Source organism: Poecilia mexicana, unplaced genomic scaffold (genome assembly GCF_051168715.1).
Source record: "Poecilia mexicana isolate PSO_F unplaced genomic scaffold, ASM5116871v1 scaffold_1, whole genome shotgun sequence".
Classification (NCBI taxonomy): Eukaryota; Metazoa; Chordata; class Actinopteri; order Cyprinodontiformes; family Poeciliidae; genus Poecilia; species Poecilia mexicana.
Window position 1 is genome coordinate 9,912,775 of NW_028263370.1, and position 26,461 is coordinate 9,939,235.

At 38.2% G+C, this 26,461-nt stretch overlaps 3 protein-coding genes and 1 pseudogene across 3 annotated transcripts; 2 read left to right on the forward strand and 2 right to left on the reverse strand.

The window, feature by feature from the left end:
- Positions 1–733: 733 nt before the first annotated feature.
- acer2 (alkaline ceramidase 2) lies at positions 734–13,261 on the reverse strand. The gene is made up of 6 exons (XM_014989525.2): positions 12,839–13,261; positions 12,441–12,555; positions 9,846–9,987; positions 9,058–9,195; positions 3,396–3,533; positions 734–2,767 (listed from the first exon to the last, which is right to left on the reverse strand). The coding sequence occupies exons 1-6, from the start codon at positions 12,950–12,952 to the stop codon at positions 2,581–2,583; spliced, it is 834 nt and encodes a 277-aa protein (XP_014845011.2). The 5' UTR covers positions 12,953–13,261; the 3' UTR covers positions 734–2,580.
- Positions 13,262–14,925: 1,664 nt separating this feature from the next.
- rps6 (ribosomal protein S6) lies at positions 14,926–18,985 on the forward strand. The gene is made up of 6 exons (XM_014989526.2): positions 14,926–15,033; positions 15,592–15,723; positions 16,656–16,866; positions 17,463–17,609; positions 18,410–18,567; positions 18,856–18,985. Exons 1-6 carry the CDS (start codon positions 15,028–15,030, stop codon positions 18,949–18,951), a joined length of 750 nt encoding a protein of 249 aa, XP_014845012.1. The 5' UTR covers positions 14,926–15,027; the 3' UTR covers positions 18,952–18,985.
- A 1,112-nt stretch (positions 18,986–20,097) lies between these two features.
- Positions 20,098–23,169, reverse strand: LOC106919285 (perilipin-2-like). Its single transcript, XM_014989523.2, has 6 exons — positions 23,108–23,169; positions 22,771–22,978; positions 21,836–21,918; positions 21,510–21,762; positions 21,304–21,440; positions 20,098–20,494 (listed from the first exon to the last, which is right to left on the reverse strand). The coding sequence occupies exons 1-6, from the start codon at positions 23,129–23,131 to the stop codon at positions 20,165–20,167; spliced, it is 1,035 nt and encodes a 344-aa protein (XP_014845009.2). The 5' UTR covers positions 23,132–23,169; the 3' UTR covers positions 20,098–20,164.
- Positions 23,170–24,099: 930 nt separating this feature from the next.
- LOC106919277 (sin3 histone deacetylase corepressor complex component SDS3 pseudogene) lies at positions 24,100–25,631 on the forward strand (annotated as a pseudogene).
- Positions 25,632–26,461: the final 830 nt, after the last annotated feature.

Here is a 26,461-nt window from a genome sequence, read left to right on the forward strand (position 1 = left end):
AGCTGTGACGTTATTTTTAACAAAGAACACTGTCCTACAAAGATGGATTGTAATTTTAAATTGAAAATCATATGACGCACAGTAAATCTTCTAGGAGGTTTTTTTTTTACATTTATAAAGTGGATCTGTGCTTTTTCTTTGACAGGAATACGGAATTTAGGTTCTTTATTCCATCTGAGCTCATCGTTTTCTGTTTTAGTGTTATACTACGGTAAGCAACTTATTATTGTACCGTAATAGAAAGTAGATTCATTAAAACCTTTACAGAGTAGGTTGTAAGAATCCTGAGGCTGTAATGATTCACTGAATAATAAGCCGATTGTACGAGTTTCGAACACGGAGCAACGCCGCCGTCTAGTGGCAGCTTCTGTTATCTGCATCTCAGTTAAGCCGTTAATCTCTTATTGAAATCATAAATGTGAGTTTTGGACAGTTGTTTTTACAAACCCCACCCCACGCAGTCCTTAGTCCTTCCAGAACTGTAGAAGTCAATATCAAGCTGAGAACGAGAACCGAATGTAGAACCTTCAGGTACACCAAAATTATTTGCCACCGTTTCAGAAACATTTAACTGTCGTAAGTAGAGAATAGAGTTGTTAACCTGACTTACAAAGGTGTCAAAAGGCTCGTCTCAATTACACTAAAATAAGCCACAATATAACTTATTTACATTTACCATAATATTCAAACTGTATGAGTCAGCAGTTGGACAATAAACACAACAGTAGCCATGTTCAAAATTTGCTTCGTTTATTACAGAAAATATCAAAACTCTAATCTGCTACAAATGTTTGTATACAAAACAGGATAATTTATGAAAATAAATATTTCTGTGCAACTTATCTGTATTAAGAATGCAAGTGGAGAAACACTGAGATTCATACAGATTTGAGCCAATAACAATCCTTCCTTATTGTCAAGCATCACAATGCAGAAAGCAGGATTTAAAGCCCTGCTTTCTTTACACTGGCTGCTTAATGTGTGATGCCGATTCGCTTCTTATGGCATGAGTGTTTTCACTTTCACTGCAGGACTCAATGAACTCATCACTTTCAGCCACCTGTTGTAATGCACAACACGCTGCAACAATGCAGCGTGTTGTGCATTACACTGCAGGTACTATCGGTATCTCTTCACGTCATCAATCCTCCCTAAGGTTTCTCTCAAAAACAAAGTCTGGCAGAACAAAAAGCAGAAACACTGTAAAATGGAAATTGAAACAACAAATAGCTCAACAACAAATTATTTTCTGAAAAAAATATTGTCTCAGAATCTTTTTTTGTCGGGTTTTTGAAAATTGTAACCCTTCATCGACCTTCTATGATTGCACAACTTATTTTGACATCTTTAGTTGCTCAAAATCTTTGCAATGCAGTTTGAGTGGAAAAGTCAAACAGTGTGAGGCGTTGACACTCAAACAAATATTTGAGAAGAAAAAACGTAAACAGTTCTTATCCTTTGGGATTGGCATTTCATTTAGAAACATCAAAAATACATCCCTCTATTTCATACATTGGCATTTTTTTTTCAATAATGACTCTTACATAGTTTTGGTATAATGGAAAAAGTTAAAAAAAAAAAAAAAAAGTTGTTCCTCTCTACAAACGTGCTCAAACTTACAGAAACAATGCACATTCACTTGCAATTACTATTCCATTTTCTGTATCTTAATATCTTGGCTGAAATGTCTTTGCACAATTTTAGATTACCTTAGCCTTGAGGAGTAGCCACTTTATGAAATATCTTAATTTGAAATGAAGTATAATAAACCTGGTTAACTCTAAAATACTAACATTACAAGACTAATTTTTGAGGAAAATAGCTTAGAAACCATGTTCTGATATCAAAATCTAACTATTTCTGTTTCTTGACAATATACTGTGTTCACCACAATTAAAGGTACCAACTTCGATAGGAAACACATGTTCTTTGGAAAATAACTGAGTATTGCATTGATATTTTGCAAAACATAGCAAAATTACTATCAGGGTAGCATGCTTGAAGAAAGGAACACATCTAAAGGCTAAAAAGAGGCCTAAGGCTTGGTGTGAATTATGTTCTTGTTGGGAACCAGCTTATAATTTCAGAGTCTTCTGTGACTGGCTTGGTTTTGTAATAGTTACATGTGGTGAAATTACTGTTACTAAACCTGGCACCGACGAGTTGCTATAGTAATAATTATTGAGGCAGCATAACGCTTAATACTGAGGTCTTCCAAAGTTTAGAAAATCTACAGATAGTTAACTGCAACACTATCACTGAGATGGTTACACGACGTCTCATGCAAAGCCTGAGTATAGGTGTAGAACACTATAAAGGTTTGTTGGCTTTGATATGTTATTTAAGGAGATACCCTGCAGCATATTTCACAAACTAATGACATCAAAGTTGCATAAATCCCTGCTCTGTCAGGATTCAAAGAGGATTCCAGAGAAGGAAAAAGTTCATACTCTTTGAACAAGTGCATCGTATCTACCGGTCAAATCAAAGAGAACACGATGCGGGGCAACACGACTCGCAGACGGACTGCCGTATCATGCTGGTGTTAAAACTGTAGAGCTGAGTACTTCTAAGGCCACCTTAAGTCACCTTGATGGACGATTTCTTGTGGACGCAGAGTAACGAAACATACGGCACGCCGATGAAGGCCCACTTCTCGTTGGGCCAGAACATGATGACCGGGCCTTGCTCCGGCGCCTCGGTCGCCACGTGGAAGTAGGCGAAGCAGACGCAGCCTAAGTAGGAGGCCAGACAGATGAGGATGTGCCTGAGGGAGCAGGAGCAGTACCAGTAAGGCAATGCTATGTTCAACAATGCATTTTTCTTTACAGTCTAACATTCTGACATTCTTAAAGAACCTTGAAAAGGCAAGCAGCTCAATTCGTCTCACTGTGATAAACTACTGCAAGACTGAACTGAAAGGAAAATCCTAGACGGTTTCCTTTTCATTTATTTGCTTTACAAGTCGAAAGCCGAAATGTCTGGTGTATTGATACTCCAAAATAAAACCCACTGCAAAATAAATTGCCTGTGGTATGTCTGTATGAGTTTTGAATAGAAGCATATCAACAAACTGACATTTTCTTCTATGTATAACAACTCGAGCTTAGATTGGATCAAGACCATCCGTCACCACAAATTCTCAGTTGAATTTGAGTCTCGACTTTGATGAGGCCATTCTGACACATTAACATGGTTTGATCTAAACTGTTGTTGATCCGAATTTTTAGCTACTTGCATCTTCTCATCAAAAAGGCAACCCCCAGAGAACCACCAGGTTTTACAATTGGGATGGTGTGTTCAGGGTGATGTGCGATTAGTCTTTAAATTTTTGATTAACTTTAATTTTCCAGATAATAAACAGCATGCGTTCTCCGACTTGACTCTGAGCTCACCAAGCACAGTGTAAGTAGGGAAAGTTGACCGACGACCACATTTCACAGAATATCCTGTCGCTGATCCAGCAGAGCAGAGCCAGCGCCCACCAGATCCCAGAAATCAGCCCGAGCTTGAACACTCGCGAGTTTTCACACCTGCAATGAGAGTGAGATGAGAAATGTGTGCGACGCTGAACACACACGCAAGGTATGTTTCAGTCTCAGAGAATAAAAGCGTGTGCGAAACTTGTCCGAGAAAACCTGCAAATCTAAAATAAAATGGCTAAAAATAACGTCAATGGGCAGCAATGGCCCAGTCAGTCGCTTCAGAATTAATGCAGATACTTTTTCATACAACTACAGAGCAAGTCATTTTTCCATTGCAGTTTAACAATTACATCTAATGCAACAATTATCAGAGTCTGTCACTATAAGTGTTAACTATTTTTGATTTAATATCTAACAAATCTATAAATCGTTTATCTGTGTGAAAAATTAAATTATGCATTTTGTAAAAAATCTAGAGTTTTGGGTTCACTCACTTTCCATAAACCTTTCCATTTTGATTCAACTGTTATAGAAATAAGTAATAAGTAAGAAATAAGTACATGGGCCATGGGATGTATTATGTGTTTTGTTTTTTTTTTGCTTGAGGTTACATTTAAATTACTCTTACAGACCATATTATTCACGTATCAAAACCATAGAGGGTGCACTCTGGTATGACTGTGACTTCATGGTGAAAAAATATTCCACTGCGTGTCTAATAAGAAGGTTCTTTTTCTTAAATAGTCCCTGATGTTGCCACATGTGGGTGTTTAAGAGGGAAAGTTGTATGTAATCCCCACGTAAATAAACATCGCCTGACCTACAAAGACTTGCTAATCCAGAGTGCCACTGATTAGCTATTCTTAGCGTTGTCCTCCTTAGAAATCCTTGTGACACTGAGGCAGAGACGTGCAGGCCTGACTGTGACAGAGCTGTTCTGATGACGCCAGCAGTGCGCTGGCGGAGACAATGTTTCAGCTTCTCTTCTGGTGGAGTCGCACCGTTTCACTGGTGCCTTATTTGGTGCCATTGTTTCAAGGAGTGAGGTGTCAAACAGGACTTGAAACGTGGTTTTAGTTTTTAACCTTTGTTCACATCGAGGCTTATTGTGCGCACTGACATAATTGTAGCGCCAGCTGTGAGTTTGGTTGAGCAGATTACAAGAGTTTTATTGTTCTGGTTGGGAGTTTATGTCCATGTTTGTGTATGTGGTGCTGGGGATGTTCTTTAAGGGCTGACGGGTCCTTATTTACCCAAAGCATTGTCCCATTTTCAGCACAAGATGCCTCTTGTTCTTAGTGCAGGAGGGAGGATCAGCTCCTCTAAATATGAAGCCATAGTTCTGAACCAGAAATTACTCACTAGGTATTTCTGGTCAAGTTTCTTGTGCAAATATGTTAGTGTACTTACAAAAAAGCCAAAGCTAACTTATAAGCAACTTTTCAGCAAGACATAGTAGCCTGTTTTAGTAAATAATTCCTTAATATTGATGAAAATTTACCGGCAAAATATTTCACTTACAGGATGGGAAAATTTATTGTAATAAGCTAAATAATCTGCCAGTAGAACTAGTACTTTAAAAAACAAATCAATATTAAGGAGTTGTTTACTTAAAGGGAGAGTATTACGTAAAATCAACTTTTTTCATCATAATATGATGTTATTCCCTCATCAAAAACATACCTGGAGTGTTGCCTTAATACTTTCGTGCATGTTTGAGAAATCTTTTAATTTGCTATGGCAACTATTCAACTGTCCAAAACACCTGGTTGGACCAAGTGCCACCTTCAAGGCAAAGCTCCTCCTTAAAGCTGCAGTTTCTGAGCTAATTCTCAGTGTAACGCTCATAAAAACATTGTTAAAGGGTTAACAGAGAAGCGATGTTGTGATAATTTCCTGAAGGCAGAGTTTCAGAAAGAGCAAGAGATTTTAAAGAGACAGAGGCCCAACTTCAAGGCATTAAAATCAAGAAGTAAAATTGCTTTTATATAATTTAAATAAGTGATATTTGATATTTATAGCATTTTTATAACAACTAACGGTAACAAAGTTACTTGATTATGTTATAAAAATGACCCTATTTGCCTTGAAAAGCAAATGTTTGCAGTCACCGGTCCATCGGTCCGATCCCTGACTAATGGTCATCATGAATTGATCATGACTGAAGAAAAAGATTGTGGATTTAAGCTGGAATGAAAAGGATCTTTGTGGTGGGAAAGGAGCGCCATCGCCTGGGACGGAGTTTGAAGAAGAGCTGCCACTCTTCCGCTTTGAAAGGAGTCAGCTGAGGTGGTTCAGGCATAAAATGTGGCAAAAAGAAAAATCTAAATTACTTGACTCTTTCTGCCTACATTTTTATGAAGGGAAGAAAGTCAGCTGACCAGCCTTGCTGGTAAAGTGTCTCTATATTATGTAACCGTTTCAAGGAAACAGGAAAGGGGTAACAGTGTCTCATTAGCAACAGGAACTACTAGAATAAAAAAAGCAAAAAGTCATTAAACCATCATTATCGCTCAGATATACACCAATTGTTTGTATTCCCATAGAAGAAAATTCTGACTGTTCTTAAAGCATTGCGCCACTTGGCCTCCATAACTTAATGTACAGACTGTCCTCGGTTGGCAAACATCTCTTCCTGCCTACGAAAACTATCAGCAGGCTGCAGGATATCTGCTGTCCTCTCATGTTGCAGGAGAAACGAAGATAAGAAAAAAATGACAGAACAAGGAGTCCCGTTTGGAGGGAGCGCCGCTGAATGTGCTGGAGAATTTGAGAAAGAAAAAACCTTATTTAGTGCAACTCCTTGGAGTTGTTTACCTCGTGGAAATATTTTCCATTAATGACGCTATAAATTGCATATTTGATGTCAAGAGTGCGACTGGAGCTATGTGAAGAACTTAGTTTGAGTGCCCTGATTGCAAACACTCAAAAACTATTCTTGTAACTCAAAGTCAGCAGAATTTAGGAGACAGAGAGAGAAAAAGCAGAAATACCTGGCCTGTTTTTATTGCTCTCCCATCCAAAGTCACAACTTAAAAGTTACTATCTAAAATAAAATAAAAAAAAGGTTAATATTGAAAATAGCCAATGGCAACTGCTCAATGATGTAGAATCCGTGGAGCCTGTTTTATTTCCAAAAGTACCATTAATCTTGGGAGAGTGTGTGGCATCTTAAACTCTGTGAAATACCTGTAATTTTACCTTTAAAAGTCTGATGGATTCTGCTAGTGGACTGAATATGAGAGATGATATAGAAAGATCATTAGAGAGGCTGTTGAAGATCTCTCTCTGTAGGCTCCAACCTTATGAAATGTTTTAGAAGACTAAGAGCTGTCTTACTGGCAACAGGGGTTGGGGGGGGGTCATACGAAGTATTCAATGCGACGGTAGCAATTAGTGTACCAGAAATGATTTTGTTTGAAAATTGTTTTCCTAGTGGCTTTCATGCAGAGTAATCAGACAGGAAATGGGCAGTGAGAGAGAGAAAGAAATGCAGCAAAGGCCTCAAGGTTGAAAACTGAACCCCTGATGGCCTTCACAAATGGCACGCCCACTGCAGCTTAAATACTTCACAAAAAAATAAAAATAAAAACTTCCTATCATGATATATTTTCCATTCTTGAAGAATGTAGACAAACTAAAAGTTGGATTTGTCTATAGTTTTAAATTTTAATGTAATATATTTTTAGTTTTTCATATATTTATCTTCAGGCTTTTTCATCATCCCTTCATCTTCTCTGATAGTGACAACACATTTTATGGCAAAGCTCTGACTAGAATTTCTGCTTTTACACTTTCCGCTTAAATAAGCGTTACATTGTCCGTCTGAGACACCGAGGACTTTGTTTTTTTGTGCAGCTGGAACTCCGTCAAAGGGGGGCCAAGAGTCACAGTGTAGAAAAGTCAAACAACAACAAAACAGTATGTTCTTTCTGAGGACAGGAGTCCATCAGTCATGGCTACAGGAACTCTGTCTGGTCTTGGCAAAATAACAAGAGGCTTCAACAGATGACTGGTGCTGCAGCAATGTCAAGAATTAGCCAGAAATTAAACAATAGGTGACCTAATGTTTCAGGACTGATGCTTGTAAGTAAGTGTTGAGGGGGAAAAGCACAACATGCAGATACTGAGACAGAGGAAATGCCTAGAGGCTCTGACACAGGGTCTCTCTTTGACACAAACAACGAGTTTGTTGAAAATGTGTTTGCAGGGACATACGATCGTAAAAATAATCTATTAGTCGGGATAAGATAACGTGCCTTCAACATTAAAATTGCAAGAGATTGAAGATCAAGTGTTATTGTGCTGTAGTCGGTGAAGCCATTAGGGTTTTCTCAGTGATCTGACCACATGTTATTGCTAAATACGGCACTGTGCCGTAGTGACGAGTCGTCCTTCATGTTTCATTCCTAGATCCAAGAAGTCTTGATTAGTGGTTGTTCCGGGTTTCAGGAGGTTTCACTCCTTCACTTTTGGATTTTTTTTTCACTCATTTTCAGTTCAGCATTTGTCTACTTTTGAAGGAATTTTTTGTTTGTTTTAGCCATTTAACTTTTGATCCATAAATCATTAAGGCATAAAGAGACTCCTAAACCCAAGCAGCATTGTGCTTTCTTCAACACTCAACACCCACCTATTGTTATTTCATCCTAATGTATTTCCATTGTGTGCCATTAACCATTTGAATGCAGGTACTTAGCCACTGCACATAAATAAATTAGAAAAATGCTCAAATCTTGAGACTAATCTAAGTTTAATTTTACATTTTTTTCATAAGCTTTTAAATCCCACATTATTTCCAAAGTTTGACTGCTGTTCAAGTTTTGGACCAGTCAGCTCTTATAGAATAATACAGAATATGACCCATGATCAAAACTAAAAATAAAATTAACAATTCATGTTTTGTTGTTTAATGAAAGAATTTATTGTTTGACAAAATAATTAAACCTTGATAGAATTTTGACTTGGAGGTATTTTTACACATTATGCATAGATGTCCACTTATGGCAAATAGAATGTTGATGTTTATGTCTGATTATGATACAGTTTGTTTAGATTACCTCTTAATTTTAGTTAATTCCCAAAACTAACATGGGGAATTTACAATTTGGAATATTTCCTGTGGAATATGCCTGAAAGTCACATGACCACATTTACTTAAAGGAAACAATGAGCAAATGATAGACAAATTCCTGAACATTATTAGCTTCCATTCTGCTTAAATACTGATTCAATAGCGACAGCGATACCAAAACAGTGAATGATTTATGACAGGAACAAAGGACTTCAACTAAAAATCTTGGGCAATAGATTTAGGAATAACAGGAAAAACTCAAAAAAATATTTTGCAGCTTGAATTTGAATGACAAATTCCTAAACCAACGCAGTCATAGCATGACTCACAAGCGCAGAGAAACAATGGAACGGACACAAAAACACGTTAGAGTTGGAAATGAGTCAGCGATAGAAATGGCACAAACAAAGCCGATCATTTTCATTAAGATGTTATGCAGCATTTATTGCTCATACAAATTTTACTCTTGTTTCTGACTGACTCATGCAGAGCAGAAGGTTCACGTTTTGTCGTGTGATGTTGTGTAATGTACGCTGGGATCAGATAATCTCTACTCACCTTTTAAGCTCAGTGATAAGCAGCACTGTGCAGGGGATGCCCAGAGTCATGAGCGACAGCGAGTTGACCACAGGTTTAACAAAGGCCAGTCCGGTGGTGACCCCAGACAGGATGCCAATGACCACTTTAAACCTTAAACTACACAAAGAAGCAAAAACAAGCAACAATATGAAACAATCTCTGGATGGCAACCTGACCAAACTGTTTATCCACTTGTAGTTTGTGTTGATAATGCGTTACTGTATGTTAGTCCTGTATGAACAAAATAATTTGACTTGTATTAAGCAAATCCAGGTCGTTTACTCTAGCTGTGTTATATTAAATTAGACCTTTTCACTGTAGTTCTACTTTGTGTTTTGCTGTTGTTTCATTTTCTCTCCATGTGATTCTAGCCAACTTTTGTTCTTTTTTACCTGCTTCAGAAAAAGAAAGACCACGAGATTCAAATAATTCACATGCACTTGGTTCAGCTGCCGATGAGCAATAAGCGGAGGAAATGTTAAGCGACAGCCTGCAGCAGGAGAGAGCAGCCATCAAGTCTCTGTGACAATACAAGAAGTGCAGACATGTGATGCTGCTTTTACTGGTGTCAGCTATCTTGGATGTGCCTATATTTAGATGTAATGAGTCATAACAGTAGATGCATCATAAGAGAAGCCAATGACCCACAGTAAACTCCACATCTGTCTCTTAAAAAAAAGATAAATAAATAAACCAATTAGCCTTTTCCGTACATCTCAAGCCGCGTTTCTACTTCCTAGTGGTTTCGTTTGGAAAGATCGACATACCGATTTCTCCTGAACATCTTCGGCAGGTATCTCTTGGGAAACCACATGGCGATGGCGCACATGAGCACCCAAAGAATGGCCAGCTCATCCAGCATTTGGCCGAGGAAGCTGAGTGTGGCATGAAAATACGTTGATCCGATGCCTGTGAGAAAGAAAGTCGCAAAGATAAATAAAGGTAATAAGTGCGAACATTAACTGAAGAACATTTCCGTTTTAAAACAACTTCTGTTGTTGTTGGAACTAAACATTGAGTGGAAAGTTCAAAACTGGTAAGTTACAAAATCACAAAGGAGTGGTGTGACCAGAATCTACTAGAGATTTTATTATGGCCACATATCTGCTTATCCACCAAGCTGTCAAAACAATTAGGTCATTTTATGAATCACTAAAACCTGAAATATTGACCTCAGACAACCTATGGAACAGCTGCTGCATACTAATTGTATTTTTACATTATAAGATGAACTATGAATGCCAATTGAAAAAACGTTTTATTTTGTAACTTTGAGTTTTTTGCATATATTATCCATTTATAAAAGCCTTTTATGCTTATTTTAGTACCATTAAGTCATCAACTAATAAAATATTCTTAATGGGACACAGTCACAACATAGCTGAAATGCTACCCGTAGGATTCTTTTCTTATTCTCTAGTCGTGTACAAAGATTCTACTAATGTAAGGGGTAAGGATTAAAGAAAGATTTTTTAAAAGATTAAATTTTCAAAAACATTCTCATCAATCTGCCCCTATGGTTTAAAGTCCTTATAATAAGATACTAGAGAAAGTTCCAGAATGACTGAGTAATGCCCCAATTCCCCTTCCCCACCTGTTGCTGCACACTAATTGTCAGCTGAATGAACACTCCTTAAGGTTTGATGTAGTATAAAAATATACATATTACATATTGTGAAGAAGGTTTTAATAAAACAACATGACTTCATGCAATATTTTCCATCTCTACTTAAGAGTTACAATATTTTACAACTTGGATTACACTGTATAAGCTAATATTGTTGAGACTTTATTATGTAATGCGGTAAAAGTAGTCCTGCCTATAACAACATTGAAATTTAAGCTTAGTGCCCTAAAATTATAATACTACACACTGAAATAAAAAGAGTGAGTAAAAAACCTTAAATTCTGCTTGTTATTAGTCTATGAATTTGCCCTGTTTCTGAAAAATGGAACCAAACGCCTCCTGGTCTCTTCTTTTCCCTTTAGCTGTGAGGCAAGTTGTTTACAAATGAGCTGAAAAATGGAGTCTCTGACACACTATAAATTATACAAAGTGGCTCTAATAAACTGCAGAAGAGGAGGGTTAAAAATAATGTAGTTGGAAGTATAAACATTTACAAATGTTTTATAAATTGTACGTCTTGTTCTGAAAAGGAAATCAATATGTTTATTTATTTATTTTTTTTCAGAACAAATATCAAGCTAGTAGATCATAGCTTCATTCTTAAGCAAATACTGTTAAAATGCACCTCTGATTTATAGATCACAGCAGTGAATGGAGCCGTTGTGTGTGAATGGAGGCCGGGTGCCAGCGCTGTTTGAAAACACGCAGGTTGCATAGTCAGCAAAGATAACCAGAACCACCCACCACCAAGTCCTCCACCCAGCCCTCCCCTCACCGGTTCCTGAGAGGTGACCTCAGTCCGTGAGAAAAAACATCCCATGGAGACACTGAGCAGGCTTCGTTAATCATGTAGCAGTAATCGCATCTAAAGTGGAAAACGAGCACAGTCACGTTTCCTTTTGTCTTCATCTGTGACAGTAGGTAACAGGACATCAGACCAGTGGACAGAGATCAGCATGTTCATCAGGTGTTTTTAGAAATTTGTGCTGAACTCTGGTTTTAATTGTTCATTTTTGAAAATTAACAATTATATCATGCCCCCCAATTATTTATTGTGAGCTTTATTAATTAAAAATATACCTGAATACCAGAGTTCGTGAAAGTTCATTAAGGAGGTCAAGTTTATTATTAGAATGCTACATTTCCAAGAAATATGCTGTCCATGCAGGCATTTCAAATTGTAATATTGCAATTCAGGATTTTGTGCAGCTTACATTTTTAAATAATTAAATTTAAGAAGATCATCTAGAGAAACACACACACCCCACCAGAATCAAACATAAAAGTATGAGTAACACGGCGTAGTTTGCAGCACAGTTACATAATCGAGGCTTCCCTGCGTTTTACAAAATGATTTTTGAGAAACAAAGAAGACGAAATGAATCAAGGAGCAGATGGTGGAAATGCCCCCACCCTGAGATGTGGGTTCTGATCTCAACTCGTATCCTGCCAGTCTGACATTATATCAGCACACAGAGGACACTCAGGCAGATTAAGCAGATAACTTTCCATATTTCAAAATACTTTTCAGCAGCCTGTATGAATAACAGAAACTGCATGTACACAGAGAAGAAGCTGCTTTTTTTTCACCTGTGGTTTCCCACAAATAAAAACTATTTGCTAATTTTCTTTAAAACAAAACAAAACAAAAAAAGAAAGCACTGAAGCTGTCTTCAGTGCTTTCTTCCTCACTATGCTCATCCTCACTATGAAGTAGAGGAGGTCATTCACTTACCGACCACCACCAGCAGGATCCAGATGAGGTAGATCCCGCTGTTGAAATGCTGGGCATATTCACGGAACAAGAACATCAATATGGGAGGCAAAACAAAGAACAAGACGTTGCTGATCTGAAATGAAATAACAAAACAACACTTTGAGGAAACAGCATCGTGGCATCAAAACAACGTGTTGCCCACTGGGTCCAGCAGAGCGGCTGAACTGGAGAGGAAAACATTTAAAGCAGATTAACTTTTTAAAAGTCTCTTTAACTCATAGGAGCCTTTATTACTGGTAACACGGCGGTGTGTTGATGAAGTGTGAGAAGGCAGTTAATGACAGAGCGAAACAAAAGCAGAGCAACCCCGGCTGTAAACAAAACTGCATTATCCAAAACACAGACTTCATACCGACCGTGTTGTAAAATTCAGCGATGCTGGGGTAGATGAGGTAATTTCCTTCACACCAGTCGACATCGGAGCTGCCAGCCTGCAACTGGTCCCAGAAAATCGGGTTAACGTTGCTCATGTCTGGACTAGTCCTGTCGAGTGGACAGCAGCGCTGTTCAGTCTGTGATCCTCCAGCAGATTAGAGCAAAACAAAAACAACAGCCGAGGGAAAGTCCGTGGTATGAGCCAGCTCGGCGGCGACACGCTAGCAGTTTAAAGTCTGGATCCTGAGTCGGACTGTGGACAAGTGTTGATGTCGGGGCTCGCTCCTGTGCAGCATTTTCACTCAGTCCTTCCTTCCACAAAGCCTCTTCTCTGCTCTTCGTGACGCTCTGCCTCGTTCTCTGACAGCTGCTCACTCTGGCCTCAAAGAGTGTTCACACTGTGCAAGAGGACTCACTCCGCCCAGCTTCCTTCTTCAGTAAAACCGGAAGTGTTTGGTGATGTTTTTCTTTTTTTTTAACATTCATGATTAAACGACAACAAAAAAACTACAAAAGTATATGGTTTATTTAGTGAGTTGCTATAGTAATAACTTAGAATTTATAATCACTTATATAACGTAATTAATAAATTCAATGTTCCACAAGTGGGTTGATAGCCATTGTTTCTAACAGCTGTGACACTGATCAGTTTTTTATGTTTATGTAAAATAGCCTGTAAATTACGAAAGACTATTAGAGCCACTAGAAAAAAAATAAGTCACACATTTTTATATCCTTTCTTGCAATGGCCGTAATTCTCACTAGTACTCTCTCTCTCTGTGTGTGCGTGTGTATGTTTGTGTCTGTAAGTGCACAAAAACTCATGGTTAATGACTGATGCAACAGGGGGTCGAAAATACTTCGATGAAGTCAAGAAGACCGCTCACTTCACCTGCCAAGTGCAACTTTCATATGGCTCTCCATACTTTCACAGCTGTTAAGGGAAAATTACGCTAAAAATAAGGGAAGTTTTTTTTTTCAGAAGCATGTTTTCTGATTGCTGGTTCAATAAAAACACAAGTTTCAAACAAAATGCGAAGATTTCTGCGTTAAAAGCTTCCGTTCCATTAATTTTCCACAGGTAAATCTGTAAATGTAACCATCAAAAGCCAAATAACAAACTTATATGGTATTTTAAAACTCAAAATGCTCATTTCACTTTACGCTGACTCAGTCAGTCCCACAGTAACCTGGTTCATAAAACCTCACCTGCACACAGAGACCCCACCGTCAGGAATAAAAATGGAAAACAATACTGATCTTGTAGCACGGATGGATAGCGCTGACCCCGATGGAGAGCTAATGGTGAAAGTCTGAGCCCTTTCATGCATTTCACATTCCTTTTTTAAACATTTGCAATCATTTTAAGTTAATTGTATTAATTGAAATACTTTCCAACTTCTGTAGGCTACAATGTCACGAACTAATCTGCTCTCTGGCGCCCTGCACTGGTCAATATTGTTTGTAGCATTATGTTCTTGCAAGTACTGACAATATGAATGTTAAAGTAATCATTATGAATAAAAACAGAAAATATTGAATCATATTTTTATCTTAGTATTTTCATCATTATTTTTTAAATTAAGTTTGAGGGCCAAGGGTAAATATTTGCAAATACATATGTATATAAAACATTTTGGTAACAAATCAAAATCGGCTTTATTTGCAAAGTTTTGTGCGCACAAAAATGAATTTGACTTTAATTACACTTCGAAATATATATTTTTTTCTACATATTGCATATCAAGTGTTTCACAAAAGTAAAATATAAGGTTGAAATATAAATGACAATAAATAAATAAAACCTATAATTACATAAAAGTGTCAATAATTTATTAAAATATAAAGAGAAAAGTGACAAATCATGTAACATTGTATGATTTTAATTATTGCCTGTATTTTTATTTGTGTAGCAGCATTAAACCTCATGTTATGTAGGTTTAATTGTTATGCGCTTGTCTTTTTCTAAGACTGACGTCTATTGATGATAAAAAAGAACAAATGAAATAAAATTACTTTATTTCATTTCAATTTACTTTATTGACTTGTTAGCAAGGTGGTTCATGACGGCCATCTAGCTATCGCGAGATTATTTTGTTCTATGTGAGATCACGGAGCGGATATCCTGCCTCTTTCCCCTGGCGGACCGTCGTTGGGTCGGTTTGGCAAAATGAAGGTACAACCATGACTTGCTTTTCTTTTGTTTTTGAAAGCCAGTATCGTTAAAATATATTAGTTGAAATAAAGCTATCATGTTAAACTTTTAAAACGTTTGGTTTAATGCAGGTATTGTGGCTTTGTAGTTGAGGATGAGCTTTGATTGTGACGAGCTAGCTGACTAGCCCGTCAGAAAGTGAGCTGTAGAAACATGGCCGCACAGTGTGCAACTACTTACATTGAAAAGGATTTGTGAAATTTCCGTTATTGTTTCGAGGGATACACGCTTTTTAACAGTTTAATACAATATTCTGGGTATGTTCTTGTAAAGAGTACACACAGTTAGTCTTTTCAGCTTTGACTGGACCCGGCAAAGAAGCTAACAGGCCTCTGTTTTACTCATTCGCTAATTGAAACTGTGGCACTATTTCTAGAACATATTTAACACAGATGTTTAGAAGTTTCATTCATGTTATTGATTACCCTAGTTATCACATCTGTAGCATTTGCGTGTTGTCTGTGCGTCTCTATGATGGTCAAAAGCTCTAACACTTGTTTATTTCAAATTGCTTTTAAGCTGAACATCTCATTCCCTGCTACCGGCTGCCAGAAGCTGATTGAAGTTGATGATGAGAGGAAGCTGCGCATCTTTTATGAGAAGCGTATGGCCACTGAGGTGGCTGCTGACCCTCTGGGAGATGAGTGGAAGGTAAGTTTCTCTCTGTCCATTGCTCATCATCATGGCACACCGGAGACCCTTGTGACTGATCTGTAGTCTTTAAGGGGGGACAGTGTGTTGCCAGAGCAACTGTAGAGGAGCTTTCCAGATGCGATCAGCCCAGTTAATCGTGGCAGATTGAAACAGCTGTGCTCTCCCAATGACTTGTTGCAATAAATGGAACATCTAAGATTGCAGGATGTATCGCGACATGTTTTTGAAGTAGACACCACAATTTAGTGAGTAAGGTGGGATTTGGTTGAGAGGCTGACTGTAGGAAATTGGCAAGAATAAAGGTCTTAAGCATTTCTGTCATTAACACAAACTTTGTTTTGTGCAGTGTTGCATTGATATATATTTTTTTTCTTCTAGTTTATGGTGGAAATTTGGATTACAATAGGATGGAACAACAAAGTGATGTGTGATCAGATTTGCAAATTTTATAGCATCCAAAAGTCAGCGTTACACATTTAAATATCTCAATTTTAACACTTTAAGAAATCCTAAATATGTCCATGTACGCATTATGTACAAAGTAAACTTGTACATAGCTTTGTATATTTAAGATGTGACTGGATTAGGGATTTTAATGTTTGACTGAAAGATGACTGTTATGAAGCTATGCATATAGGGTAAGGTGAAGAAGTGTAAACAGTCTTGTTGCAAAAGTAATAGATCCACATGTCAGTCAAAAAACTCCAACCCAAATTATTCAATTTGTTAGTTTAACTTGATTTGTTATTTATGTTGGTCTTGACTTAATGACTTTCAAAAGGGTTTAATAAGTCTGATATTTAATTAGAGATTTGTGAAAACTCTTGGTTGTGGATTAGTGATATTCTTTGTTAGGAATCGTATAAGATTAAGACATTCTGAAAGGAAACTGCCTTCTTCTGCACATGTTAAAAACTGTTTTTGTCTAGGGTTATGTGGTGCGCATCAGCGGCGGCAACGACAAGCAGGGCTTCCCCATGAAACAGGGGGTACTAACTCATGGCCGTGTGCGTCTGCTGCTCAGCAAGGGCCACTCCTGCTACCGTCCCCGCAGGACCGGCGAGCGCAAGCGCAAGTCTGTCCGGGGTTGCATCGTTGATGCCAACCTCAGCGTTCTGAACTTGGTCATCGTCAAGAAAGGTATTATTCATGCTGTATCAGTAATGTTAGTCTATGTAGGTCAATGACTTGCTGCATATATGGATGGCACACCATGGAGTCTCTTTTGACTGATTAATAGTCAAATTAGAGGGGATAGTGTGTTGCCAGAGTAACTGTGGAGCTGCTTTCCAGATGCGACCAGATCCAGTGACAGTGGATGGTTGAACTGCAATGCTTCCTCACTGTGACGACTTGCAGTTTTTATAATGTTTAATTGAAATGTTTAGATCTTCTGTGTTTTGTTTCATATTTCTCCCCTTCAGGAGAACTGGCTATATTGAATTATTAAGATGCGAAGGCAGAGATTATCTATCCTACTCTTCGGAGCTGAAAATAATATCAAATCTGTTGTCAAAAAACAGATGGTGAATGGTCTGTCAAATGGCTAAATCTTATCTCGTCAGTAAACGATACCTTGTAACTGGTGCTATGTTGAAAAAAGAAAGCAAGCACCACGATCTTATAGTTCCCCTTCAGTCTTTGAGTTGAGTATGTATGTCCTGTTTAAATTTTGTGGAACTGAAAATTTGCTCTGTGGTCAGATTTCATTCCCATTCTGATGTTTTGCCATTAAGGTGAGAAGGACATTCCCGGGTTGACCGACAGCACTGTCCCTCGCCGACTTGGTCCCAAGAGGGCCAGCAAGATCCGCAAGCTCTTCAACCTGGCTAAGGAGGATGACGTGAGGCAGTATGTCGTGAGGAGACCCCTGACTAAAGAAGGTGAAAGTTGTGTTGAAGCCTGCATGAACATGGAGATTATGGCTTGTAAATCAACAGCCAGAGGAGGTTTTCTGCTGTTAAAGTTGTTGCTGGAGCCTCTGTACTTTTTTCTGTTTTTGAGATGTCCTTTTTGCACGATCCTTCTTTTGGTACATCTTTAACATTGTATTGGTGTATTATAGTTTATTTTTTAACATTAGTACTGAAAAAGTCTGGGATCCATCACAATTTCTACGTTTCCTTTCAAAAAGTAGAAAAGGCAGAATAATTCCAATTCTGGCTTTTTTGTGACTGAGCTGCTTTCTTGTAGTTCAGTAAAACTGACCCATAGAGGCACAATGATGTTTAGGCTAAAGTAAGAGCTTGAACCCTAAGAGAGCTGCAGTTACAGCAACATTTTTGGATTAGCCATTTTATGATCTTGTGCTGCTGCTCATGCCTCCCATTGTTCTAAATATTATAAGGTGGGAGTCATAACTACTTCTAAGCTGCTGTATTCCCTAGTTCCTCTTCCCATTTTCCTAAAATATTTTTGTTGCATAACCCAGCACAATTACCTGCACATTTCAGATCAGTTTTGGGTAGAACTGGTTAAACAAACTTCTTTTGAGACTCCTGATTCAAAGCGAAGTCACCTCACTTTTGACTTGAAGGCAGAACAATTTGTTTGGATACATTCTGAATTCTTTCACTTGAAGTGATTTTAAAGATGATTGAAATGTGCAGTTCTGTTGCTTCACTCTTTATTAGCACATTTTTTGCTGTCTTGAACTGTTACTGATAACCACTTCCTCTTTTAGGCAAGAAGCCAAGAACTAAGGCCCCCAAGATCCAGAGACTGGTGACCCCTCGTGTGTTGCAGCACAAGCGCCGCCGCATTGCCCTCAAGAGACAACGCACCCAGAAGAACAAGGAGGAGGCCTCCGAGTATGCCAAGCTGCTGGCCAAGAGGATGAAGGTGTGTTCAATTTTCAAATGTTTTTAAAAAATGCTACAATCGATCTGGGCTTCAGAACTACAAAAAAGTAATAGGATTATTACCGTTTCTGTAAAACTCTGCTAGAATGGTATATCCATATAGAAGTCAAAATAAAGTTGATGACAAGGCCGTTACTATCTTGTCATTAAGATAGTCAGAATTTACATTTGAACTGTTGAAAACTTTTTTTTTTCTGAGAATGTCTAAAACACCAAAAAAAAATTTTGTTCAAATTTAAACCAAGTTTTCTTAAATTTTTAAAAACAGGAGGCCAAGGAGAAGCGTCAGGAACAGATCGCCAAGAGGCGCCGCCTTTCTTCTCTGAGAGCATCCACATCCAAGTCGGAGTCCAGCCAAAAGTGAAATCCTTAAATGAAATAAACGTTTTGCTGAAAAACTGCTGTGATTTGTGTTGTACATGGTTGCTTGATAGGAGATGCCAGATTTATACATTAAGATTCTATGAAAACTGATTATAAGCATCTCTACATGTGATAGTTAAAATAGTTGAGCCTTTCTGGCCCTTGATGCAGCATTAGCTAAATTTCTGAGTTCCTGTGTAATCACTTCATTGTCACATTTGAAACAGTGCTGCAGCTCTTCAGTGTATTCCATTGAATTAAACCCAATCTTAATAGGGCTGCAGCAACAATTAATTTGGTAATTGAGTATTAGGACAACTGGCTGAAAGGCAAATTCTGCAGTCTTACCACTTAAGCTTATTTCAAGCAATAAACAGAAAAAGTAAAAATTTGGTTCCCTTTTAAATATTTAATGTACACTTGATCAATTGTAAAGTATGCATCTGCAGCTTTAAAAAGAGCATGTGAAAGGCTTGGCCCTTTATCAGTGCAGTGTAGCTGATCTGATTTTAATTGGCCAGTTTTGCTGAGTGATCAGCAATTGGCATGTTTGAGTTAATCTCCAATTAATCACTTTTCAGTCCTAAACCTTAGTTGGAAAGTTGCTGTTCAAAGGTGCTTGAACATCTTTGAAGGTTTAGCTATTACATAAGGGATGCCAACCTTGATTCTACATTTTATATGAACATTGTACCTTAGTGTGGTACTTAAACTTTGGCAACTATAGCCCCACAAATAAACTTTAATTTTAAGTGGACTTTTTCAGAACAAGTGTCACTGAACTCCATTTGATTTTCAAATGTGCAATTTTATGCCAACAGGAGAAACTGTTAATGTTCTTAAATGTTAAGTGGACTTCAGATTTTTACACTACACGCCCCTAAATGCTACCAGCTTAGAAATCAAGGTTACTTTGCTTTCACAAAACTACAAATGTGACAGTAACCCAATATTGGAAATTCTTGATCTCTCCCTCCCACCCCTCTGCAGTTTAATGAGTTCATTCTGATAGAAATAATTTCAGAGTAACCCTTTAAGGAAGCCAGAATTTTTTTTAAACACCAAGATCAGTTTTTGATTGCAAAGTGACACAAGTGCATCTTTATGATTTGGACAGAAAACATTTGCTACAAAAACAAGAATCAAGTTTCATGAAGCTTCAAATCTTTTAATACATTGTTATATTGTTTAAATCCAGAATCAAAAAATCAAAACTAACGACGAACACATCCTTTCACAACACAGCCATTCTCAAACACAGATGTCTTGGTGGGTCTCATTCGTAAAGCTGGTGTACTCTGTGAGCAGGCCAGTTCCTTGGAGGGTGGTGAACCTTCAGCAGCTCTGAAGTGACTTCTGTGTCGAGTCTGTTCCTGATGGGATGATGGACTACTAAGGTTGCGCATCTGGCTGAAGAAGAGAAACACAGAAACCGCCTGATGCTGAAAGTATTGGGGTAACCCCTGGAGGTTCCACACCAGAGTCCGACAGCTCGTCTGAAGGTCCTGAACGAGAGTGGTGGGTCTGGATATAAACTCTGTGATCTGTTGAATCGTGAACAAATATTAAGCAGCCACATTGGAAGTGCTGATTGTGTCACGTACAGGTATTGCTTTGGTATTCTAAAAACAATTTGGGTTCCACTCTAATTTAAAAATTAGGTGCAGCCAAATTGCCTTGAGATGGGAAAACAATCTGCTTGCGCGTCATTTAATCTCACAAGCACCTCAGAGGCCTGAGGTGAAGGCCTCTGAGGTTTGTTCAAGAACATTAGTGAACAAAACATTTGGAGCAGGAAACAGACCAGACAGGTCAAGTAGAAAGCTAAGGTTTAAAGTAGAGTTTGTTATATCCCAAGCCTTAAATAATCCACAAAGCATTGTTCAAGCAGAAGGTATGCACAGCTGCAAACCTGCTAAAACATTGCTCTCCTCCTAAATCAACTGGACATCAAAGAAAACCTCAGAAGCCAAGACATCAATAGGAACTCTGGGGTTTCAAAAGGCAAGTTGTTCTGCAACTTCATTAGAGGGCCATTGTCCTGCAACTTTTGAATGAATCTCTACTCAAACAACTAAATCAAATGACTAATGACCTTTATAAAACTTGCCAAGACCCCAAGGAGATGACAGTTGTGTAGGAGCAGAGATGCACCCAAAATTGTAGGGCTCTGGGACTCAAGGACTGATCCCTTCCCTAAAGTAATGAAGGGTCTCACAAGGGTCTCATTGTGATGAAGTGTCCAAAGCAAATGATCTCAAGAGTCAAAAATTTACAATACGATAGTCCTTTTCCAATATTTAACTTTTATAAAACTCAAACATCTTACCTGATCAAACTGTACCCAACACACCTGAACAAAGTGGATTTTTGAGCCAACCATGTGGTAGGTCCTCCAACACACTTTAGCCGTGAGTTTCATCATGCGCACAGAGTAACTTCCTGAGTGGACAGAAGCCTCAAAACCCTCCACCAAGTGGGTTTCTTCTTCTGTGGACAGAAAAGCAAAAGTAGGCAATGAAGTGAGAACGACTTGCCACTCAGGAGACTTATACTTGCCTATTCTCCCCTCTTCTGGCAGTGGGAGCACCTGGTCCACCAAAGCCTCCGAGACAGTCAGAGCCGAGTCCAATCCCATACTGGCCATGCTGATGGCTCGCTCCACCATAGACTGGTTCTCAATGTTGTCTACCTGATTCAGTCTGCTGATCACCCAGGTGACAGTGTGTTGCACTGTCACAACTGTCCCACCGGCTGCAATGCCCACCACATCTCTAATCCCATTTATCTTGCTCTTGGCAGCAGCAACAACCTGTGTGATTGAGTCAAATTCATTATGAGGATCACCCTTTCAGAAGAACCAGGCCAAGCATTTAAATAAGTACCTCATCTGGTGGGGACAGAAGAACAGGGAACGAAGTCTCCAGCCAGTCGAGGCCCTTGCAGGCAAAATTGTTTGCAATGGAGACTGAAAAGAAACGTGCTTTAAAGACAATACCCAGCAGTGCATTTCTTTAGAAAATGTACATTTACTGCATGGTCGTGATGAATTTCTACTGCATGACTTCAAAGTAGAACAGAAAAAAAAAACCCTTTTGGTTAACAATATTTGACTCAAACTATAGTAAAAATTATGGATTCTGACACATTCAAGTTATGAGTCCAGCCTGACTCGTTTAAACCAAAGTTCAACTGAAAACTGCTGCTAAGCCGTGATTGATGCTGCCAAGCATGGAGGAGCCACGACCCAAAAACATTGACAAATCATTGGTGATTGGTATGTCTCATGAGGACAGAATAATATGTTAAATCTGTTTATGTACGTCACAGCTATGGTGATCTTTAAGAAGGTTGCCTCCATGGGTAACAAATGAAGCACAAGAGGAACTCCCCTCTCAATCCCTTTTTCTCAGGATTAAAGTATGTGAAAATTAAAACCTTCTGCACCTTTTTCTTGGGTTTCATTCCACTCAGCTTTCTATTAATATTCTTAAAACTGGGCAGTCAGCTTTTACCAGCTTTGACCGTTTTGTGGCCGACTCCTTGTGGACGATGTCAGTGTCTCAAAATTAGTTTACACAACATTTCAGTCTTAAAAATATAATCATTTTAAGATAACTTAAAAATTTTGAAGTTTGTGACTAACATTTAAACTCTTTCAAATCTATAAATTAAGAGTCTCACTTTTTCAGTTAAAGTAGTGAAATTACTTTTTGATGATATTCAGATCAGCCTGTCGAGAAATACGTCTAGCTTCAGGGTTAATCCACTGCGCATCAAAAGATAAGACTACCAGTAAACCAGTCATGGTCGGACTCACTCTGTGGCTCCAGTTTAACAATGACCGGCGATGCTCTGGTACAGGCCGCGGTGCTAAGGGCGGTCACGCCGCTCTCCAGCGCCTCGCATAGGGATCTCAGACCGGGGTTGCTGCTTTTAGCATCGCTGTACAGGACCGACAGGGTGGCACAGGCTGAGCGAACCACGGGGAGCTTGATTAGCCGGGCAGCTGCATTCGGTACTACTTTCTGATTAAAGTTAAAGAACAAATCTAAAATCAGCACAATTACTAACGAAGTTTAATGTATGGTTTCAGAAACTTTTAGACAGGAAACAGTTAATTAACGTAGGCGTTTATTTTCCCTTAATACACTCACCTGGTTGTTATTGTTCACCGGCATTTTTTTTCCTCGCACTTTTCGAACACCTAAAATGTAGTTATCACGTAAACCGAATCTTTCTATGAACACGTTACCTGCTTGGGAAATGGTTCAAAGAAATAAGAAGCTCATTGTTCAGAAACGCTGCTGACGTCAAGGCCCAAACTCAAATAGCTTTCTGGTGTCATCAATTAGTGCTCACCTGTTGAGAGATCTACCCTTGATCTCGCGAGATCTTAATCCATCGAAACTCGCAATCTCTGGTCAAAATCTAACTGGCTAATTCTTCAAGTAATTTTAACATAAATGACTTGTCGGTGCTACACCTGTTCTGAAATATTGATGTTCTGATGATATTACCCTGGTGAAAAATTAGTGTACTAAGTATGTTAAATTTTAACGTACTTAAGCATACTTTTAGTAGGACTAATTATGAGTATATTTCAAATATACTTAGAATTAGTAGACTTAAAGTGTGACTTATTTTGACATACTAATTTTGTGCTTAGTGTATTTAAGTAGTATGTAAGCACTATTTAAAGTGTACTATGCATACTTCAACGTACATTTTTGGACAAACTTAAGTAGTACTTAGTGTACTTTAAGTGTACTGTACTGTTTTTTATGTACCAAAAACGTGCTTGATTAGCATATTTATAGTGTACTATTTTAGTGATTGATTTAGATTTAACATATACTTAGAATGTATTTTAAGTATATTGTAAATACATATTTAATATATTAGTAGTGTGATTACAGTATGCTGCAATTACACTTTTGGTTTATTATAATTGCTAATAAAGTACACTTTTTAGTTACTTAATGTCTTATTATTCTGCTTTGCCACTTTCTACATTACATGCTTCATACACACATCAGTACTGCCAACACATCAGGTACCAGAACACAGAAGGATCAATTACAACACACTTTACTGGTGAAAATAATTACATTGTGGTTTCAATATATTACCATTCTGGTAACATAGAATGGGAGGCAGGGTTCACCCTGGACAGGTCACCAGTCCATCACAGAGCCCTGAAAGCTAACAATGAATAAAATGTAAAGAGAAATGGCAGATTAACAAGGGGAAAAATTCTGTCCAGTTATTTTTAAATCAAATTATGATTGTCAAGCACTTAGTGTTGGTAACACACCAGTCTTTGCTGTTGAAAATGTACCTAGCTGGTCTCAGTAAAAAAAAAATAAAAAAACTTACACCATGAAGACGAAGTGGAGGTTCATCCTCAGAGCTGGTTGATCTGGTGGAGTCCCAGCTTCTTCTGAGACAGGAAAGTCTTTAGGTTTTCTAATACCTGATCTCTTTGGCTTCCTGTTTCATCTTCATTTGCTTAGACTGCAAAAATATGTTGAAGATAAAAACATTGATGAACAAGTTATAACAACAACCTCACAATATCAAAGTCATACAGAGCTTTATGAAAAAAGTATATTAAGTCGCAACAAATAGAGCCTCCATGCAGTTATAACATGCATGATTGTTATAGTGATAATCATAAAAGTCACAATAAAATTGATAAAATAATTATTTCTGAAACCAAAGTTTGTTTATATATTTACTGTACCATTTACAATTAAACAAAGATAATTAGCATTTTGAAGCAAACTTACTACCAGCTAGCCACACGTTAGCAGGCTTTGTCGCTTTGGTTCCAGTAGTACAAAGAGAGACTTCGAAATGCAGTTGTTTCTTCACCTTGAGACAGAACAGGTGGAGAGGAACTACATAAAAGAAAAGAAGGCAGCGGTGAAGGAGTTTGATGATAAAAAAGTTGAACTGAAAGAAAACCTAATCGCAGAGCTGGAGGAAAAGAAAAAGATGATTGAGAATGAGAAGTTAACAATGGAGCTAACAGGTGACTCGATGGAGGTAAAACCCATCATGATGAGGAAGCTGAGGAGGTGGCTCAATGATCCAGTCCCAATCCCTGACAAGAGAAGGAAACCGGCACCAGCTCAGCTAAATTATTTATTAACAGATGATCAGATAATGGAAGACCTAAGAACACTTAATAAGCTAAAGTCACCGAAACGACCAGTGTCCCCTCCGCTCCCATGGAGAACCCCTCCCCGGCGTTACAAGGCCCGCATTGAGGAAGGGAAACTTTACTACGATAAAAGATGGTACCATAAGAGTCAAGCCATTTACCTGGAAGCAATGGATAACACAAACATTAGCTGTGTCATCAGCTCAGTTGGGACCAATGAGATTTGGGTGAGAAAGACGAGCGACAGTACAAAGATGAGGATCTAGGACAGCTGCAGAGAGGAACATTTGTCATCTGTTGATGGTCTGCTGTGTGAAATGTTTCCCGGCTCCGCCCCACCCAACCCCATCTGTTCATTTATCTGTCCTGCCATTTAACCACCAACTCACTCAATCATCCACTCTCTCCCTGGTTGGTGCATTTTCACTTTTACCATGTGGCTTTTATTTGTACCTAATATTTTCATATACACTACCCCAATTTTCTTAATAAAACATGAATGCAGAGTTTCAGAGCTCTTTTTTTTTTGTCTTTTAAGTGCTTACTGGTTTCCAGTATTATTGTGACTATGTACCATGTTTTTGGAACCAGTTTGACTTTATCTTTGCTTTTTATACAAAACAGTTAAAACGCATTTTCCAAAATTAGCAACTGTTTGCCAACTGAATCTGCTGTGTCAATTTTAACAGAGAAGTTTGTGAAGAATTATTGTTTGTTAGGTATGACCTGCCCACCTGAATTAGTCGTTTTCAAGAATATCCCTTTTGGAATGGTAAACAAAAACTGCTTGTTGTACAGATGCCTACAATATAAGTAACTTGTTACATTTCCAAGTGGATGAGAAGAGGGAAATCTGGGCCTCTCTGCTTAGGCTGCTGCCTCCTCGACCCAACACTGGATAAGGAGAAGATGATGGATGGATTGCCGCTTATACTGAACCTGTTTTTTTTTCTCTTGTAAAAATGTATTTTGTCATTTCATGTCACATTCTCCGTATGTAAACAGTCTGGAATAATTCAGCTGTGTTGGCATGTGGATTTCAGGTGATTCACTTATTTTTGTTTTATTAAAATAATTTAGCTTTTAATAATAAAAAAAAACTAACTATTATCAAGGCCCTCTCTATTTTAAGGCAATATTCTGTGAGTAAAAATAGCGAATTTGAACAGCGTCTGTTATCTTCTCTGGCTCATGGCTTCTTCTTCTTTTCTTTTTATGGCGCTTTTCAAAAAGAACTGAAAGTGTGCAATACCGCCACCATCTGGTCTGGAGTGTGAACTGAAGCTAATGCCGTTCACTAACAGATCTCGCATCACATCTGAAAATGTATTCGGTAAAGACA

Excerpts from the sequence above, each read along its gene's own strand:
- acer2 (XM_014989525.2), bottom strand. The coding sequence starts at position 12,952 with ATGAGCAACGTTAACCCGATTTTCTGGGACCAGTTGCAGGCTGGCAGC. Across the intron at positions 12,556-12,838 it reads TCGCTGAATTTTACAACACG|ATCAGCAACGTCTTGTTCTT; the intron begins GTCGGTATGAAG and ends ATTTCATTTCAG. Across the intron at positions 3,534-9,057 it reads CTTATCACTGAGCTTAAAAG|GTGTGAAAACTCGCGAGTGT; the intron begins GTGAGTAGAGAT and ends CTCTCATTGCAG.
- rps6 (XM_014989526.2), top strand. Across the intron at positions 15,724-16,655 it reads CTCTGGGAGATGAGTGGAAG|GGTTATGTGGTGCGCATCAG; the intron begins GTAAGTTTCTCT and ends GTTTTTGTCTAG. Across the intron at positions 18,568-18,855 it reads TGCTGGCCAAGAGGATGAAG|GAGGCCAAGGAGAAGCGTCA; the intron begins GTGTGTTCAATT and ends TTTTAAAAACAG.
- LOC106919285 (XM_014989523.2), bottom strand. The coding sequence starts at position 23,131 with ATGCCGGTGAACAATAACAACCAG. Across the intron at positions 22,979-23,107 it reads CGGTGAACAATAACAACCAG|AAAGTAGTACCGAATGCAGC; the intron begins GTGAGTGTATTA and ends AACTTTAATCAG. Across the intron at positions 21,441-21,509 it reads GCCAGAAGAGGGGAGAATAG|AAGAAGAAACCCACTTGGTG; the intron begins GCAAGTATAAGT and ends TTCTGTCCACAG.